General features: G+C 51.0%; 1 protein-coding gene across 1 annotated transcript in view; it reads left to right on the top strand.

The window, feature by feature from the left end:
* The first annotated feature begins 2,966 nt into the window (after positions 1-2,966).
* LOC142468712 (cell surface hyaluronidase CEMIP2-like) overlaps positions 2,967-21,270 on the top strand; it is an 89,500-nt gene continuing 71,196 nt past the window's right edge. The window contains 3 exon segments of the mRNA XM_075575142.1: positions 2,967-3,096; positions 4,430-4,765; positions 6,375-6,878. Of these exon segments, the coding sequence (XP_075431257.1) occupies positions 4,438-4,765; positions 6,375-6,878 (832 nt within the window). The 5' untranslated portion in view covers positions 2,967-3,096; positions 4,430-4,437.

Here is a 21,270-nt window from a genome sequence, read left to right as displayed (position 1 = left end):
ACCTAGTACCACACGTGTGCTGCTTGGGCCAATAGGAGCTCGCCACGATGTTAAATCCACTCGCCCGGGGCGTGCAAATGTATAGGTTTGTCGAACACTGGGCATTAGCATCTGCTGTGCGATACGCTTTCTGACCAGGAGACTTAGGGAGGATTTGTTCCTGTAAAAGTACACATTGTTTGGCATAGGTCTTGCATTTCGGGGTAGCAATGTGCATCCCGAATGTTAAGTGGGAGTCAAACCATATGCCCAGGTATTTAAAACTAGTAACAGGAGTTAGGGTGGTGTTGGCGTTCTGATCTGGAGCTCAGTCACTGGAAGCTTTAAAACTGTAGCCTTGGACCCAAATACCATTGTTACCGTCTTGTCAGTGTTTAAAAACTGTTTGTTTTGGCAAATCCAGTTTTCGAGTCTCAAAAAGTCAGACTCAAGTATGTGTTCAAGGTCAAAGAGGTTAGGGCTGTGTGCATATAGGATTGTGTCATCTGCATACATGTGTATTGAGGCTTCCTTACAAGCTGTGGGAAGATCATTAATGAACACTGAGAAGAGTAGGGGCCCCAGAACAGAGCCTTGCGGGACACCACAGGTGATATCCAGGGGGTTGGAGTTAGAGCCTGAGATGGACACATGTTGGGATCTTCCTGATAGGTAGGACTGAAACCGGTTTAAAGCATGCTTCCCTATTCCAGAGCACTGGAGTTTGTTAAGCAGGATAAGCATGATCAACTGTATCAAAAGCCTTTGCAAAATCTAGGAATACTGCACCAGTGAGTTGTCCCCGTTCCATTCCACACTGGATTTCATTGCAAACTTTTAGCAGGGTAGTTACGGTGGAGTGTTTGGGGCGAAAGCCTGATTGGAATTGGCTAGGGAAATTTGTCTTGGTGTAGAAATCGCTTAATTGGGAGTGGACACATTTTTCCATGACTTTGGATAGAATTGGGAGAAGTGAGATTGGCCTGTAGTTTGAAACAGTGTTTTTGTCCCCACTTTTGAAGATTGGGACAACACTGGCAGTTTTCCAGGTCTTAGGGATATGGCCTGCAGACAGGATAGTGACTATGGAAGCAATTGGTTTGGCAATGGCTGGGCCACTATGTCTTGGGAACTTAAATTGTAGTAAGTCAGGTCCACATTGGCTGCTTAGTTTTAATTTGAGGAGCGCTTGTGTAATCTCCTCTTCGGATACTGGGCCAAATTGAAAATTGTGGGCAGTGTTGGGAGGGGGTGGGACTATAGGGGTACTCCCAGGATGAGATTCAGGTTTGTGGTTTGGGTTGCGTTTCACTAATAAGTTAGTAGCACCCGATAAAGTAATCATTGAATGCATTTGCAATGTCAGTGGGGTTTGTCAGACTAATATCCCCCTTAGTGATATTACTTGGTTGTTGATGGTTAGAAGGCTGTAATATGTTGTTGATAACCTTCCAGAAGTTAGCTGGGTTTGATGTATTCTGGTGGAGATTGTCAGAGTAATATTGTGCTTTTGCGTGCCTTGTTTGCCTTGTGCACATGTTCCGTAGGCATCTGTAGTGATTGAGATCCTTGGTAGTGCCAGTTACATTGTAGATTTTCCACAAGGCATCCCTTAACTGGTAGAGTGCTATAAGGTCAGTTGTAACCCATGGAAGGTGGGCCCCCAGTACCCTTATTCTGCGTAGTGGAGCATGGATATCGCAGAGTTTTAAGAACTCAGATTGAAAATAGTTGAGTGCAGAATCATGGTCGGGAATTAATTCTATTCTGTGCCAAGTTGGCAGTTGGTAAGATCATCCAGAAACTGTTGTGGGTTACAGTTTCTAAATGTTCCAGTGAGGAGAACTTTAGGGCTTGATTTGGGTGGTTTAATTTTCCTTACACAGTACACTATTGCATGGTCACTGAAAATGTCAGGAAGGATGCCAGCATGCAACACTTTGTAAAGCATCTATATAATCGCTGCATATTCAAACGTTCATTGTCTCACAATTATTTGAAAAGCTTTTTAAGTCTCTTATATTTGACACCAGTTGTTAACCATTAAGTTTTGACCCTTTCTCAGACTTTATATTTCTAAGAAAGGCTAACAAAACATATGCAGAATTTGTTGTGCCCTATTACAATATGTAATCCGTATATTTAATACAACACCGCTCGGATTCCTATTAATACATAAATCCCAAAGAGTCTTAATGCAATCATGCGAAGAGATCCTGGATAAAAATGCTTGTGTTACTTAATACCAACATTTGTAAATATATACAACACAAGGAGTCTATCCCTAGGAGCTGACAATCTACATGTTGGGGCCTAGGAGATACACAGGCAGCTGTTACTGGGATTGGACCTATATTCTTCTAAAACGTCCCCTTAGAGCCCTCCCCCTCCCCCATGCTACCCCCTTTTTTGCTTTTCTTGTTGCTCCTGGTTTGAGGGGCAGGTTCCAGCACAGGGAGCTTCCAGTCTGTCAGGGTTCCTGATCTTACTGATTGGGATCCTGTGGGTTCCTGATCTATCCTCCTTCCTGATTGGATTCCTGTGGGATCCTAGGACTTGTGATCTCTTACTGATTGGGATCCTGTTGCCAGAGCATTTCTTGTGCTTTGCAGCCTGAGCTGGATTGGGGAGGGGGAGGGGAGAGGGCAGATGTACCTCCTCTGTGCCTGAAACGTAAGAGGAGAGCAGGGTCAGAAGAGAGAGCGAGCTGAGGGGGACCCGGGGGAGGAGAGGAGAGGAGAGGGGAGGGGGCTCCCTGCAGCCCAGACTGACAAGTTACTGAGGGGGACCTGGGGGGTGAGGGGAGGGGGACCTGGGGGGTGAGGTGAGGGGGCTCCCTGCAGCCCAGGCTGACAGTTACTGAGGGGGACCGGGGGGGTGAGGTGAGGGGAGGGGGACCTGGGGGGTGAGGGGAGGGGGCTCCCTGCAGCCCAGGCTGACAGTTACTGAGGGGGACCTGGGGGGTGAGGGGAGGGGGCTCCCTGCAGCCCAGGCTGACAAGTTACAAAGATCCCAGCAAAGGAAGCTCTGAGTCGGTGTCTGATGCAGGGAAAGTCCAGCCGGACCTGGAGCTCCTGCGCCTCTGGGAGGGGAGGAGGAGAGTAACCGGTGTGAGAGGTAAGAGGGGGGAGAGGCTGCGGGCCGGGGTCCGGGGGGTGCACAGGGGCAGAGGGTTGGGATCTGCCGGCCTCTCTCCGGGTCTCCAACTCAGGGTCTCCAACTCAGGGTCTCCAACTCAGGGGGCTTCTGCATGGGTCGTGAGCAGGGTCCCTGAGTGTAACACGCCCCCTCCCGGCGTCTCCTCCCCCTGCCCCGTGTCTATCCTGTGCCCTATCTGCCCTGCCCCGTGTCTATCCTGTGCTGCCCCGTGTCTATCCTCCCTGCTCCCTATCTGCCCTGCCCCGTGTCTATCCTGCGCCCTATCTGCCCTGCCCCGTGTCTATCCTGCACCCTATCTGCCCTGCTCCCTGCCCCGTGTCTATCCTGCGCCCTATCTGCCCTGCCCCGTGTCTATCCTCCCTATCTGCCCTGCTCCCTGCCCCGTGTCTATCCTGCGCCCTATCTGCCCTGCTCCCTACCTGCCCTGCTCCCTGCCCTGCTCCCTACCTGCCCTGCTCCCTACCTGCCCTGCTCCCTGCCCCGTGTCTATCCTGCGCCCTATCTGCCCTGCTCCCTATCTGCCCTGCTCCCTGCCCTGCTCCCTATCTGCCCTGCTCCCTGCCCCGTGTCTGCCCTGCTCCCTTCCCCGTGTCTGCCCTGCTCCCTATCTGCCCTGCTCCCTGTCCCGTGTCTGCCCTGCTCCCTATCTGCCCTGCTCCCTGCCCCGTGTCTGCCCTGCTCCCTATCTGCCCTGCTCCCTGCCCCGTGTCTGCCCTGCTCCCTACCTGCCCTGCTCCCTATCTGCCCTGCTCCCTGCCCTGCTCCCTATCTGCCCTGCTCCCTGCCCTGCTCCCTATCTGCCCTGCTCCCTGCCCTGCTCCCCTCTTCTTGCACACCGTGTATGATGCAATGATTACAATGTAAGAAAGTATCACGTGGTTAGCAGTTCTGACACGGTTTAATATTTGGGTTGCCATTTATGTCAGAATATTATACTGTTATACTGTGAGGAGAATGACTGGTACAGGAAGCCTTTGGGTTAGTCAGGTCTTTCCATGGCAGCAGTATATGTATATCGTTGTTTATGTGTATATTCTGAATTGTTTGTTTCCTTTGTGCATGGCACTTACTGTGTACAATAAATGCTTACTTCTTCACCTCAGTTTTAGACAAATGCTTATAATCTATAGCATAAATATATTTCTCATCTGTACATAATCTCTGTCTGACAGATGATGGGAAACATAGTGAACTAGCTATTAGATCACAGCAAATGGCTATTAAATGTATGTCTCCTGAGTCACAGTCCAACTGCTCGTCCTCTCAGCCTCCTCACTTCCATCTGTTCCAGGTTTTCACATGTTCAGAAGATTTGCAATAAGATACTGTGCTCAGGAACATTTAGCACAACTCTCCATAGCTCCGGACAGCCTGCAGCTGCATGCAAAGAGAGGGTGGCATTGGGAAGCTGGTACCATGCATCCTAACCTGTGCCAGAGAACTTCTTCCTCCCATCCTAGAGAAGAATGGAAAAGTCAGCAGGATGTGGGCACCTTTCACTACTGGCCAGGATATCTGCTGAAAGGAAGATTTGCTGGGCTTTTGAATTCGCCCCCTGGCTGTGCCCATGCTTTTCTTGTTTTGGTGCTCTTATGCTGGCAGAGATGTGAAGCAGGAAATTTAAACTGTTAGTAAGCAGAAGACTATTCTGTTTCTCAGAAACCTGGGGTACCATGAGAAGCCTGGTTTTGGTTTAAAATTTAAAGAGAAGTTAGAGGATCAGATAACAGAACCGAAAAGTGTGTGTAATGTGATCCTCTCCAGGGGTAAACGGATGACCTACAGTAGAAATCATATTAGAGAGAGAGGCTGACTAATCAGCAAGAATAAAATGCATAAAGCTAGGGATATGTCAAACAGACACCTATAATAACATCCAGCTTGCAACATACATTCTAAAACATCTCCGCATGTTGCCCTATAGAATTGTCATTCGTATTTATGTTTGATAGATTTCCATTACTTATCTTTATTACAAACATGGAGTAGATAACTTTAAAACAGTACAGCTATCACAGTCAATGTGGGACTTGTCCGTAGGCACAAAGTATTTTTGTAATCCTTTAAATGCCTCTCCACAGCTGTGCTCTTAACTTTTACACACCAGTCTGGTTAAGGATTTCTCATTCTCTACATAGGCCAGGAATTAGGAGAAAATCATATCAAGTCTCGCTTGGAGTTGGGTCCCACTCACTGGAATGCAGTTCATTCCCAGAGACAAGGGCCCCACAGACGTTAGACTCGTCTGCTGAAGTGAAATTATTTTATGCCAATCATTTTTGGGCGGCTCGTGATTTTAATAGATTTGCATTTGTAGAAACAAAAAACAATGTTACATGAAACAAAGCATATATGATTCTAGTAGGTTGGTGAATGGAGGATGTTCTTGAGCAGTACCTGGTAATATGCTTTTAATAAATATCAGGATCCTTAAAAATTTCACATAGTAAAGGCCATGGGCTCCCATTCAATCGGATGAGTTTGTTAGATAAACACAGACCATGAAACACCCAAGAAGCACAGGATGCAATCTCCAAGAGAGACTCTATATGACTAGATCATATGGTCTTTTAAGGTTCATGTTATTGGGAGACCAGGAGCAAGACATTCTCGCACACCCACACATACACACACACACACACACACACACACACACACACACATACACACACACACACATACACACACACACCCACACATACACACACACATACACACACACATACACACATACACACACATCAAGAAAATGTTTAACGTGATAATAAAAAGTCCCTATACAAATTGAGCAATTATTGAAGGAGATCTTATCTGTTATTACACTGTGCCTTAACAACCCCATGATCCAGTGTAATAAATATCATACATGCTAAATGGACAGTTGGCCTATACTTTTTTTGCTGGGCTGCCATGCTTAACAGGTAGTGCTTTGCAAGGCTTCTCTGGCACTGAAAGGGTTAGGGGGGATTTAAAACATGAAGTGCAGTGAGCTTTACCTTGGGTCAGTCTTAATTATCATCTAGTTTGGGAATTAGAGGTTCATCTAATGCAATGGTTTCACGGGCCGGGTCATTAAATAAACGCACTGCCGTCCATCATTTTATTCTAATGCCTCTATTTCAGATGATAATACACCTGTATTTCTCAAGGATAGTATGTTGGATAAACGGCAGTAGGGAAAAAACGTGGTTTCCAAAAAACAATAGCTCAATTTTGTTTTGTTCCCCATATTTTAGTCACTTCTGAAAGCAGCGTTGATGCGAACACCCCTCTGAGATTCCAGGACACTAGGGAGTTCCATGTAGTGAAGAGGCCCGCGAGAGAGACATCGGCTCTTCCCCTTCTAATGAAAGCAGCTAATGAATTGAATGAAGGAGAGCCATCGTTCTTAGCAAGTCACAACGTGACCATGCAATGGAAGGGGGGGAAGCCCTTGTTCTGTGACATTCTTCTCAAGCTCTCCCGACATGTTTTAATAAATGCCTTGGGGCCCAGTCTGGCTTGGAACATCTTCCCATTTCATAACTGTGACCGGACCATGAAGCCCAGGGAGACCCTTATAAATCCATTGCAACTCTTACAAGCCAATGTGAAACCGCTGTTACTGCGCAGAGTCCTGAAGTTCCTTGGCGATTTGGGATTTTTAGTTGAATCCCAACAAACCAAAGCTTTCTCTGTGCTCAAGAAGCGAATCCTCAAAACAGGAAAACCCCAGAGGAAGCCTCGTGTGAAATCCATTGGTAGGTCACCTAGGTGGATGGGCATACTCTTCTGCCTTCTCCTTTCTCCCTCACCGCTTTGCTTGGCATGGCTTGGCTGCTGTTTTTATTCCACTTGGTAAAGAGATTAAATCAACAAGTGCTTTTTGCTACAGTAGGTGTCCCTTTATTTGCTGACCTACTGCTCTAACCGAGACCCATTCTGACCCATTCTGCATGCATCAAACCTATTACTAGATTGCACAGGTAAGACGAGGACTCCATTTTATCAGCAACCATGGATACAATTAGTTTGACAGAGTAATAAATGGGCACATAGAAGTATACCAGTAATTTATTTCGTTATTAACTCGTGGTTTATGCTAATTATCAGGGTTCATAGTGTTGCATGTAACAAAAATGGACTTTCTAAAAACTGCTGTTCTAAAGAAAAGATATACTGTACACAAATAGGTTACCATCTAACCAATGTGTTTACTTAAACTGAATATGTCTAGTTTTTATTCTGTTATAACTAAAAGGGTAATTAGATAGTGTTTGTTATGGGCCAGTTAGCTGTGAAATTGAACACGCTGCTTTGTTCCCTGGATTTAGCAAACAGAACTCGCACAGGATTCTACCTTGAAACACTAGAATGGGGGAATTTCAGTTTTCAAACTAGTCCAACATTTTAATTCTTCACAGATTTATTTATTCTAAGGCCGGGCTCATGGGGGCGTCGTCGCTATGTGCGCGCGCTTGTGTCCGTGCGCATTTCCGTGACTCTTACCTGATTTCCTATGGTAGTTCCTCAAATATCGCTGCTACATTTTGGCCCGACAAGTAAATGTAAGATTGGGTGTTGCAGTCGCGTGACGCCAGCATCACGTGAGCTGGTTCAGCCAATGAGGGTGAACCAGCTCCGTGATGCGTTCGCTACGCCCCCGATCGCCTCCCCAATCTCCTGCAGCCTAGTGCACACATCGCTGTGGCTGCAGGAGTGCGTGCGGTGGGGGGCACAGTAGCACGCCCCGCACCGCCTCCATGAGCTCGGCCTTACGAGTGGAGTCAGTTTGTATTTAATCTCTCTTCTCCTGACTACCACTAGTGATCAAAAACATATTTGAAGAGGAAAGTGGAGGAGGATGTCTGATCACCAAAATGCTGAAAAGGTTTATAGAAAGCCTCAAGTATCAGGTTACCAACGGAACATTCAAATGTACAAAAATATTTAACAAAGTGTCATTCACCTAGTGTTAACTCCTAGAATCTATCTTTAGTTTTGCTTGGTGAGAAAGTGAATGTGATCAGTGACCTTCTGTTGCATCCTGTCCTGCACCAGTTTATTGCACAATGTTTAGTGCCTTATTGCTTTACAGTGTGAGAATGTATCATGGAAATGACGTAAAATACTGTGTTATAGATATTTTCTCAGTGCAAAGCTATCTCATTGGTAATCCACACACCTAAGGCTGGCTTTATTTGTGTCTGTGCAATAGCCACATATAGCCCTGTTTTTTTTTCTTAAACTTTGTTTTATTGGTTTGTCAAAAAAGAATAAGGGGTGCAAAAATGTAAAAGGGGGAAAGTGGTGGGGTACAGAGACCTAACAGGAGGGGGGGGGGGGATAGTGGTGGGGGTATAGAGGCAGCGGAGGGGGGATAGTGGTGGGGGTATAGAGGCAGCGGAGTGGGGATAGTGGTGGGGGTACAGAGACATAGTGGGGGGTACAGAGACATAGTGGGGGGATAGTGGTGGGGGTACAGAGACATGGTGGGGGTACAGAGACTGGGGTACAGAGACATAGTGGGGGGGATAGTGGTGGGCATACAGAGACATAGTGGGGGGGATAGTGGTGGGGGTACAGAGACATAGTGGGGGGGATAGTGGTGGGGGTACAGAGACATACGGTGGGGGTACAGAGACTGTGGGGGGGATAGTGGTGGGGGTACAGAGACATACAGTGGGGGTACAGAGACATAGTGGGGGGATAGTGGTGGGGGTACAGAGACATAGTGGGGGGATAGTGGTGGGGGTACAGAGACATACAGTGGGGGTACAGAGACTGTGGGGGGTACAGAGACATAGTGGGGGGATAGTGGTGGGGGTACAGAGACATAGTGGGGGGATAGTGGTGGGGGTACAGAGACATACAGTGGGGGTACAGAGACTGTGGGGGGTACAGAGACAGTGGGGGGATAGTGGTGGGGGTACAGAGACATAGTGGGGGGATAGTGGTGGGGGTACAGAGACATACGGTGGGGGTACAGAGACTGTGGGGGGTACAGAGACATAGTGGGGGGATAGTGGTGGGGGTACAGAGACATACGGTGGGGATACAGAGACTGTGGAGGGTACAGAGACATAGTGGGGGAGATAGTGGTGGGGGTACAGAGACATACGGTGGGGATACAGAGACTGTGGAGGGTACAGAGACATAGTGGGGGAGATAGTGGTGGGGGTACAGAGACATAGTGGGGGGGATAGTGGTGGGCGTACAGAGACATAGGGGCCTATCCACTAAGCGCCGATTTAAAAAAAAATCGCCAGGGTTTTTTAATTGCCATTTTTGACAGTATGCAGAAAGCCCTGAATAACAGGGATGGCAACATTTGTAAAAATGGCGCGTAGCCGGCGACGTGAAGACCGCCCCTCTGGAAAGAGCTCACCGGCACCCCATAACGGGGCCTGTATCTCGGGAAATAGGGGGTCCCTGAGGCTGAAATCAAAACGGTTCAGCACAGGAGAGCCCCTGCTCCTGCACCACTAATAATAAAATTACGTTAAAGCAGCTTCATTACCTTGACGGATAGCCGCTAAGGGACTACAGCAGCTTTTTTGAGGACAGAAGGGGTGAGTGAAGGGGGTACTTGGCCCTTCACTCACCCCCTCTGCCCCCGCTAAAGCTGCTGCTGTTCCTTAACCCCTTCATTGCCTTAGCGGTTAGCCACTAAGGTAATGAAGTTGACTGTAAACGTTTTTTTTTTGCATGGGATTGATGCCAGGGGTCTCCGGTGCTGATATTAGTGGATATCAGCTCTGGAGACTTCCGGCATCAATTCGATGCAGGAAAAATGCTTTCTTTTTTTCTAAGTCCCCTCTCGCCCGCATCGGCAGCTTCTCACCACCTTCCTGCCAACTTTTCCTGGCGGGACAATTTTGAGAGGAAATCTTAATTCTAGAGCGGCGATCAGCCTCGGTAAGCTGATCGGGGCTACTAGAATAGCACAAGTTTGAAAATTTGGCGATAAGTGGCTTATTGCTGCACGTTTGACGTTTTTTTTTTCTTGGCAAAAAAAAATGCCGAAAAGGTCTCTTATCACCGACTTATCAGGGCTGAATCACTAGGCTTTTTTTGGATATAAGGTGGCGATAAGTGGCTTATCGCTGCTTAGTGCATAGGCCCCATAGTGGGGGTTGGGGGAAATAGTGGGGGATACAGAGACATAGTGGTGTAGATACAGACACATAGCGGGGGGATAGTGGTGGGGCTACAGAGACAGCAGATAGTGAATAGTGGGGTGTACAGAGAATAGTGGGGGTGCTACAGAGACAGTGGAGGGGGGATAGTGGTGGGGGTACAGAGACAGTTGGGGGGATAGTGGTGGGGGTACAGAGACAGTGGGGGGATAGTAGTGGGGGTGCAGACACAGTGGGGGGGGGGGGTAGTGGTGGGGGTACAGAGACAGTGGGGGGGATAGTAGTGGGGGTACAGAGACAGGGTGGGATAGTGGGGGGGGGGGCTGATGACGTGCCGTTGCATGTAAAGCCCCATTAAAGTCTATGTTATCTGCGCTATTGCACCTTACAGAATAGGGGCCATCATGGTGGGGGTACGGAGACAGCGGAGGGGGGATAGTGGTGAGGGGTACGGAGACAGCGGAGGGGGGATAGTGGTGAGGGGTACGGAGACATAGCGGAGGGGGGATAGTGGTGAGGGTACGGAGACAGCGGAGGGGGGTTGTGGTGAGGGGTACGGAGACAGCGGAGGGGGGTTGTGGTGGGGGTACAGAATAATTCGGGGGAGGGGCTGGAGGGTACAATTCCAGCAAAACAATTTTCACATTTAGCTGCAACATTTGGTTACATACATTTTATATAACAATAGATTACAAAATATATGATTTTCGTCCTGTACCAACACAGCAGGCAGTTATTCCTAGAATCAGTGATCATGTCAATGGCCCCTGGGGTGTTTAAATAGCTTTAATAATAATAATAATCTGATAGTTCTGCATGTTGATGGGGTGATTGTTAGTGTGTTATTGTTCATAATTCAAATTGTACAGTTTATTTATCCCTATTAATGCTGAGGAATGGGAATTCTCTTACTGTATAATCCCCGTTAGATTATCACTTTATTTGACTTCAGATGAGATACTGATTTGTGAAACTATGGAACCCACATGAAGACGCCTCGTCCTGCTGCATCTATCTCCATCTATCTCCATGTGTGAGGTGTGGACCTCTGTCATGTAGTCTTCTTCTGATAACAAGTTCAGGAGGAGGTATGGCATCCTGCTCGTGTCTCCCGCAGCACGGGTTTCTGAATGATCTAGGTATCTTTATTTTAATATTAATGAATTCACAGCTGTAACATGTTAAAATGTAAAGATATGCAAATTATATTGCTTAACGCCCAGTAAAAGGGTTAGGTTATTTGTATTGAATGCCAACCTTTTCACCTATAGAATCGTACACAGAATTTCTCTTTCGCCACTGTTTTATGCCCTGGTTTTTGTGGGTTAGAAATCAGGAATGCAGAATTGTGTATGGTTTCTGGTGAATTATAATATATTTGCAGGTAGATTTTATTGGATGAATCTGAGAATCCTTCATCGGTTTTGATGAACACATTATATTCTCTTGTTCAGAGGCGTTGGTGATCTCCAAAATCCATAATAGAATTACAAAGAATACTGCATTGTATGTAGGTTGGACTTACAAAAGAGATGACTCTCTACAAAACAGTCTAACTAAAAGAGACATCATTTGATGGTCACTTAACTCCTGCTATGCCATCAACCTGCCTTCTACATGGAAAAAGGGGGAAATGACTGCAAACAAATTCAGTAAAGTTCAAAGACAAATTTAGGAAACGTATCTAAGGTGCCAGGGCACAAAGTGTGTCTGTCTGACCCTCTGTGAAAGGCGCAGTAAAGGTAACCACCCTCAGGGGTGATCTTCCCAAAGGGCTGAAACCGGTGCGGATTTATTTCAGCATCGCGCACATTCCCCTTTGTGCCTTTTACAAAAAAGCATTCTCATCGCTCACACTGCATGTGTGTACAGCACGTTGTTATTAAATCACACACTGGTTACCAGTGTCAGTGCTAGGAGAGCATGGAGCACCCCGACCACTGGAGACTAGATGCGCTGCTGCCCCCTCTGGCAGTGAAGGGGTAAAATAATCACTCCAAAGTTTTATTTATTTATTTTATTTATAAAATATTTTACCAGGAAGTAATACATTGAGAGTTACCTCTCGTTTCAAGTATGTCCTGGGCACAGAGTTAAAGTCTCTCCACATCTATTAAAAAAAAAATACGTACAGGTACGTACACACACACACACACACGTACACACACACACGTATACACACACACACGTACACACACACACGTATACACACACACACACGTACACACACACACATACACACACACACACGTACACACACACACACGTATACACACACACACGTACACACACACACGTATACACACACACACACGTACACACACACACACACACGTTTTGCTCGTTGCACAAATTCTGCAAACATACACAATATAACGGGTCATTAGAGATTGTCTTATCCTAACTGTGCAGTTATCACCCAGCCAAAGAAACGCAGGAAGCTGGAGATACAACTGGAATGCTTGTTAATTAAACGTGTACAGCACTGGAGGGGTTAATCACAGTCTGGCTTACTTTACTGGACTGTAACAATGACCAGTAGAAAGTAATCTGTCGTTTGGATTATTCATTGTACCCAGAGGGAAACTTCCCATATCCCACCCGATGATTGGGGAGCCCTCCTGAGAATCCTGATAACTGATCTTCGTGTTCAGTAAGAGGGAAACAGATGCAATAAAGGGAGGCTGCCAGGAACGATATGGCCTAATACCTCAGGGACCCTGTGCCCTGCTGAAATCTGTGCCTGGGACAAGGCACAGTCCCCCAGCATGACTGGGACACGGCACAGCCCCCCAGCATGACTGGGACACGGCACAGCCCCCCAGCATGACAGGGACAAGGCACAGCCCCCCAGCATGACTGGGACAAGGCACAGACCCCCAGCATGACTGGGACAAGGCACAGCCCCCCAGCATGACTGGGACAAGGCACAGACCCCCAGCATGACTGGGACAAGGCACAGACCCCAGCATGACTGGGACAAGGCACAGCCCCTCAGCATGACTGGGACAAGGCACAGCCCCCCAGCATGACTGGGACAAGGCACAGCCCCCCAGCATGACTGGGACAAGGCACAGCCCCCCAGCATGACAGGGACAAGGCACAGCCCCCCAGCATGACTGGGACAAGCCACAGACCCCCAGCATGACTGGGACAAGGCACAGCCCCCCAGCATGACTGGGACACGGCACAGCCCCCCAGCATGACAGGGACAAGGCACAGCCCCCCAGCATGACAGGGACAAGGCACAGCCCCCCAGCATGACTGGGACAAGGCACAGACCCCCAGCATGACTGGGACAAGGCACAGCCCCCCAGCATGACTGGGACAAGGCACAGACCCCCAGCATGACTGGGACAAGGCACAGACCCCAGCATGACTGGGACAAGGCACAGCCCCTCAGCATGACTGGGACAAGGCACAGCCCCCCAGCATGACTGGGACAAGGCACAGACCCCCAGCATGACTGGGACAAGGCACAGCCCCCCAGCATGACTGGGACACGGCACAGCCCCCCAGCATGACAGGGACAAGGCACAGCCCCCCAGCATGACAGGGACAAGGCACAGCCCCCCAGCATGACTGGGACAAGGCACAGACCCCCAGCATGACTGGGACAAGGCACAGCCCCCCAGCATGACTGGGACAAGGCACAGCCCCCCAGCATGACTGGGACAAGGCACAGCCCCCCAGCATGACAGGGACAAGGCACAGCCCCCCAGCATGACTGGGACAAGCCACAGACCCCCAGCATGACTGGGACAAGGCACAGCCCCCCAGCATGACTGGGACAAGGCACAGCCCCCCAGCATGACTGGGACAAGCCACAGCCCCCCAGCATGACTGGGACAAGGCACAGCCCCCAGCATGACTGGGACAAGGCACAGCCCCCCAGCATGACTGGGACAAGCCACAGACCCCCAGCATGACTGGGACAAGGCACAGCCCCCCAGCATGACTGGGACAAGGCACAGACCCCCAGCATGACTGGGACAAGGCACAGCCCCCCAGCATGACTGGGACAAGGCACAGACCCCCAGCATGACTGGGACAAGGCACAGCCCCCCAGCATGACTGGGACAAGGCACAGCCCCCCAGCATGACTGGGACAAGGCACAGACCCCCAGCATGACTGGGACAAGGCACAGCCCCCCAGCATGACTGGGACAAGGCACAGCCCCCCAGCAACTGGGACAAGGCACAGACCCTCAGCATGACTGGGACAAGGCACAGACCCCCAGCATGACTGGGACACGGCACAGCCCCCCAGCATGACTGGGACAAGCCACAGACCCCCAGCATGACTGGGACAAGGCACAGCCCCCCAGCAACTGGGACAAAGCACAGACCCTCAGCATGACTGGGACAAGGCACGGACCCCCAGCATGACTGGGACAAGGCACAGCCCCCCAGCAACTGGGACAAGGCACAGACCCTCAGCATGACTGGGACAAGGCACGGACCCCCAGCATGACTGGGACAAGGCACAGCCCCCCAGCATGACTGGGACAAGGCACAGACCCCCAGCATGACTGGGACAAGGCACAGACCCCCAGCATGACTGGGACAAGGCACGGACCCCCAGCATGACTGGGACAAGGCACAGACCCCCAGCATGACTGGGACAAGGCACAGACCCCCAGCATGACTGGGACAAGGCACAGCCCCCCAGCATGACTGGGACAAGGCACAGACCCCCAGCATGACTGGGACAAGGCACAGCCCCCCAGCATGACTGGGACAAGGCACAGACCCCCAGCATGACTGGGACAAGGCACAGACCCCAGCATGACTGGGACAAGGCACAGCCCCTCAGCATGACTGGGACAAGGCACAGACCCCCAGCATGACTGGGACAAGGCACAGCCCCCCAGCATGACTGGGACAAGGCACAGACCCCCAGAATGACTGGGACAAGGCACAGACCCTCAGCATGACTGGGACACGGCACAGACCCCCAGCATGACTGGGACAAGGCACAGACCCCCAGCATGACTGGGACAAGGCACAGACCCCCAGCATGACTGGGACAAGGCACAGACCCCCAGCATGACTGGGACAAGGCACGGCCCCCCAGCATGACTGGGACAAGGCACAGACCCCCAGAATGACTGAGACAAGGCACAGACCCCCAGCATGACTGGGACAAGGCACAGACCCCCAGCATGACTGGGACAAGGCACGGCCCCCCAGCATGACTGGGACAAGGCACAGACCCTCAGCATGACTGGGACAAGGCACAGACCCTCAGCATGACTGGGACAAGGCACAGACCCTCAGCATGACTGGGACAAGGCACAGACCCTCAGCATGACTGGGACAAGGCACAGACCCCCAGCATGACTGGGACAAGGCACAGACCCTCAGCATGACTGGGACAAGGCACAGACCCTCAGCATGACTGGGACAAGGCACAGACCCCCAGCATGACTGGGACAAGGCACAGACCCTCAGCATGACTGGGACAAGGCACAGACCCCCAGCATGACTGGGACAAGGCACAGCCCCCCAGCATGACTGGGACAAGGCACAGCCCCCCAGCATGACTGGGACAAGGCACAGACCCTCAGCATGACTGGGACAAGGCACAGCCCCCCAGCATGACTGGGACAAGGCACAGCCCCCCAGCATGACTGGGACAAGGCAAAGCCCCCCAGCATGACTGGGACACGGCACGGCCCCCCCAGCATGACTGGGACAAGGCACAGACCCCCAGCATGACTGGGACAAGACGCAGCCCCCCAGCATGACTGGGACACGGCACAGACCCCCAGCATGACTGGGACAAGGCACAGACCCCCAGCATGACTGGGACAAGGCACAGACCCCCAGCATGACTGGGACAAGGCACAGCCCCCCAGCATGACTGGGACAAGGCACAGACCCTCAGCATGACTGGGACAAGGCACAGACCCCCAGCATGACAGGGACAAGGCACAGCCCCCCAGCATGACTGGGACAAGGCACAGCCCCCCAGCATGACTGGGACACGGCACGGCCCCCCCAGCATGACTGGGACAAGGCACAGCCCCCCAGCATGACTGGGACAAGGCACAGACCCCCAGCATGACTGGGACAATGCACGGCCCCCCCAGCATGACTGGGACAAGGCACAGACCCCCAGCATGACTGGGACAAGGCACAGACCCCCAGCATGACTGGGACAAGGCACAGACCCCCAGCATGACAGGGACAAGGGACAGACCCCCAGCATGACTGGGACAAGGCACAGACCCCCAGAATGACTGGGACAAGGCACAGACCCCCAGCATGACTGGGACAAGGCACAGACCCCAAGAATGACTGGGACAAGGCACAGACCCCCAGCATGACTGGGACAAGGCACAGCCCCTCAGCATGACTGGGACAAGGCACAGACCCTCAGCATGACTGGGACACGGCACAGACCCCCAGCATGACTGGGACAGGGCACAGACCCCCAGCATGACTGGGACACGGCACAGACCCCCAGCATGACTGGGACAAGGCACAGACCCCCAGCATGACTGGGACAAGGCACAGACCCCCAGCATGACTGGGACAAGGCACAGACCCCCAGCATGACTGGGACAAGGCACAGCCCCCCAGCATGACTGGGACACGGCACAGACCCCCAGCATGACTGGGACAAGGCACAGCCCCCCCAGCATGACTGGGACAAGGCACGGCCCCCCAGCATGACTGGGACAAGGCACAGCCCCCCAGCATGACTGGGACAAGGCACAGCCCCCCAGCATGACTGGGACAAGGCACAGACCCCCAGCATGACTGGGACAAGGCACAGCCCCCCAGCATGACTGGAACACGGCACAGCCCCCCAGCATGACTGGGACAAGGCACAGCCCCCCAGCATGACTGGGACACGGCACAGACCCCCAGCATGACTGGGACAAGGCACAGCCCCCCAGCATGACTGGGACAAGGCACAGACCCCCAGCATGACTGGGACAAGGCACAGACCCCCAGCATGACTGGGACACGGCACAGACCCTCAGCATGACTGGGACAAGGCACAGCCCCCCAGCATGACTGGGACAAGGCACAGACCCCCAGCATGACTGGGACAAGGCACAGACCACCCAGCATGACTGGGACAAGGCACAGACCCCCAGCATGACTGGGACAAGGCACAGCCCCCCAGCATGACTGGGACAAGGCACAGACCCCCAGCATGACTGGGACACGGCACAGACCCTCAGCATGACTGGGACAAGGCACAGACCCCCAGCATGACTGGGACACGGCACAGACCCTCAGCATGACTGGGACAAGGCACAGATCCCCAGCATGACTGGGACAAGGCACAGCCCCCCCAGCATGACTGGGACAAGGCACAGACCCTCAGCATGACTGGGACAAGGCACAGCCCCCAGCATGACTGGGACAAGGCACAGCCCCCCAGCATGACTGGGACAAGGCACAGCCCCCCAGCATGACTGGGACAAGGCACAGACCCTCAGCATGACTGGGACAAGGCACAGACCCTCAGCATGACTGGGACAAGGCACAGACCCTCAGCATGACTGGGACAAGACGCAGCCCCCCCAGCATGACTGGGACAAGGCACAGCCCCCCAGCATGACTGGGACAAGGCACAGCCCCCCAGCATGACTGGGACACGGCACGGCCCCCCCAGCATGACTGGGACAAGGCACAGCCCCCCAGCATGACTGGGACAAGGCACAGCCCCCCAGCATGACTGGGACAAGGCACAGCCCCCCAGCATGACTGGGACAAGGCACAGACCCCCAGCATGACTGGGACAAGGCACAGACCCTCAGCATGACTGGGACAAGGCACAGACCCCCAGCATGACTGGGACACGGCACAGCCCCCCAGCATGACTGGGACAAGGCACAGACCCCCAGCATGACTGGGACAAGGCACAGACCCTCAGCATGACTGGGACAAGGCACAGACCCTCAGCATGACCGGGACAAGGCACAGACCCCCAGCATGACTGGGACACGGCACAGACCCCCAGCATGACCGGGACAAGGCACAGCCCCCCAGCATGACTGGGACAAGGCACAGACCCCCAGCATGACTGGGACAAGGCACAGACCCCCAGCATGACTGGGACACGGCACAGACCCCCAGCATGACCGGGACACGGCACAGACCCCCAGCATGACTGGGACACGGCACAGACCCCCAGCATGACCGGGACACGGCACAGACCCCCAGCATGACTGGGACAAGGCACAGACCCCCAGCATGACTGGGACAAGGCACAGACCCCCAGCATGACTGGGACAAGGCACAGACCCCCAGCATGACTGGGACACGGCACAGACCCCCAGCATGACTGGGACACGGCACAGACCCCCAGCATGACCGGGACACGGCACAGACCCCCAGCATGACTGGGACAAGGCACAGACCCCCAGCATGACTGGGACAAGGCACAGACCCCCAGCATGACTGGGACAAGGCACAGACCCCCAGCATGACTGGGACACGGCACAGCCCCCCAGCATGACTGGGACAAGGCACAGCCCCCCAGCATGACTGGGACAAGGCACAGCCCCCCAGCATGACTGGGACAAGGCACAGACCCCCAGCATGACTGGGACAAGGCACAGCCCCCCAGCATGACTGGGACACGGCACAGACCCCCAGCATGACTGGGACACGGCACAGACCCCCAGCATGACTGGGACACGGCACAGACCCCCAGCATGACTGGGACACGGCACAGACCCCCAGCATGACTGGGACAAGGCACAGACCCTCAGCATGACTGGGACACGGCACAGACCCTCAGCATGACTGGGACAAGGCACAGACCCTCAGCATGACTGGGACACGGCACAGACCCTCAGCATGACTGGGACAAGGCACAGACCCCCAGCATGACTGGGACAAGGCACAGACCCCCAGCATGACTGGGATTTCCAACCACTAAAAAGGAATTGCAGGTACATTGCTTTTAACCCATGCAGTGCCCTGCAGCATAAGCAAAATATAACCCCATTCAAAGTGTTTGAGGCTGCAAGGTGTATATATGTGTAATGCACAGTTGTGTTTTTAGCTGGGCTATCCATTTTGTGCTCCTTAAAAACGATTTAGGAATCAATACGTATAGAATTGAGGCAATATTTGTCCAATAAACAGGAAATGCTGCACAACCAAGATATACTGTTTTTAACCAAGCAGAAGGAAATTGTGTCAAATCAAACGAACACTATCACATAATTACAAATGTACAAATCCACAAAAATGTAAAATATAGGCCTTTTATGGCTGGTGTCCTTTCTTAAGGGGGTCAGGAATAAACCCTAAATGTTGGGGGTTCCTCTAGGCGAATTTGCCTGCCCTGTACTTTACATTTCTGTGGGACCTTACGTTTGGGATTCTTTGATTGTGTTTATTGTGACTGTGTAATTGTGATTGAATATAACACACTTGGCACAGAACAGTGGCTGCCGCTGCTATCACTGCTATGTTGCTTATTGCTGCCTGTGGCTGGATATGGGGCTCTGCTACCTGGAGACTTTGAATCACATATCTTTTTTGAACTATGTGGTTCTATAAACAAGTTTAAAAATGCTTTTAATCGCAAGTGGAAATAATAAACAGATTGGCATTGAATAAATAATCCGTTGGTTATGGGAGGAATGGGGTCATTTATAAGATCTACCCCAAAAATACCCGAATATTAAAATAAGCATGATCTTTTACACACAAAATGTATGCTTGTTTTCACAGTAGAGTGACACGAATTGCACATTTAATGCTCATTGTGTTCATGGAGATCAGGTGTGCTGTATGTGTTGTGTTGTACATACTTTGATGGACAGGACATGGAGATTTGTGTGCTGTATGTGTTGTATGTGCTGTATTGTGTTGTATATACTGTATTGTGTTGTACATACTTTGCTGGACAGGACATGGAGATCAGGTGTGCTGTATTGTGTTGTATGTGCTGTATTGTGTTGTACATACTTTGCTGGACAGGACATGGAGGTGGGTGGTAGAGCCGCATTTCGGAGAGGAGGGACTTCCTTTTGCTGCCAGGCTGCACTCTTGCAGTTAGGAATGTATTCTTCAGCCTTATTGTGAAGTGATATGTTTTTCTGATTTATACATAGCTGAGGGGTACTCAAACTAGAGCCTCAAGAACCCCCAACAGGCTATGTACTAAGGCTATCCCGGCTTCAGTACAGGTTGCTCAATCAGTAGCTCCGTCGTTGTGATTGAGCCACATGTGCTGAAGCAGGGATACCCTTCATACCTGGCCAATAGGGGCATCTCGAGGATTGCGTTTGAACACCACTGATTTATAACTAGATTGGCATAGTCTCCAATAGATTTGGAATTTGGAACATATCTTGTTAGCAAGGTGTCAGCTGAGGGATATTGCTTTCTAAGCAGGGGTGGAATCACTTAATAGTAACTTTTTGGGAGAACAAGGATTTATATTCACTAGCCCCAGAATATTAGGATGAGTTAGATATGAAAACCCCCATGCTTCCAATGGTTGTGGTTTTAGAGTCCATGAGGGATTATTATGCCTCTAAATAGTGTGTTTATTTTCTCTAAACTTGAATATTTCAAGGTATGGAAAATAATAGTATGTTGTGTGTCTTTATGGAACAATAGGAGGAGTTGAAGTAAGCGTTACTTAATGATCATATCATAATAATATGTGTGTCAATGTTTTCTTGCTTAATGTTTCACCACACCTGGTCTACATATGTCAAACTAGTTACAAATGGTTTCTTACATTTAGCAAATGACCCAATAGTAAAGATACTCTGATATATTGTAGACAGCCACCTGTTTGGTGATCACCTCCCCAATAGGAATGGCCAAGGTACAGCACATGCCACATATCGATACAATGACTTCCTGATTGGCTCTTGGAATTCGAACAGTGCAATTTATTTTAATGGATGCAACTTTATAAGGGTTTAAAGATGACCTCATTTCGTTTACAACGTTGTAATGATCCCTCCCCCCCCCCTCTTTTTTACATTGCTTTTAACCACAAACCACAGGCTGTGCGAGG

Source organism: Ascaphus truei, chromosome 18 (genome assembly GCF_040206685.1).
Source record: "Ascaphus truei isolate aAscTru1 chromosome 18, aAscTru1.hap1, whole genome shotgun sequence".
Lineage (NCBI taxonomy): Eukaryota > Metazoa > Chordata > Amphibia > Anura > Ascaphidae > Ascaphus > Ascaphus truei.
This window is presented reverse-complemented; position numbering and strand designations above follow the sequence as displayed.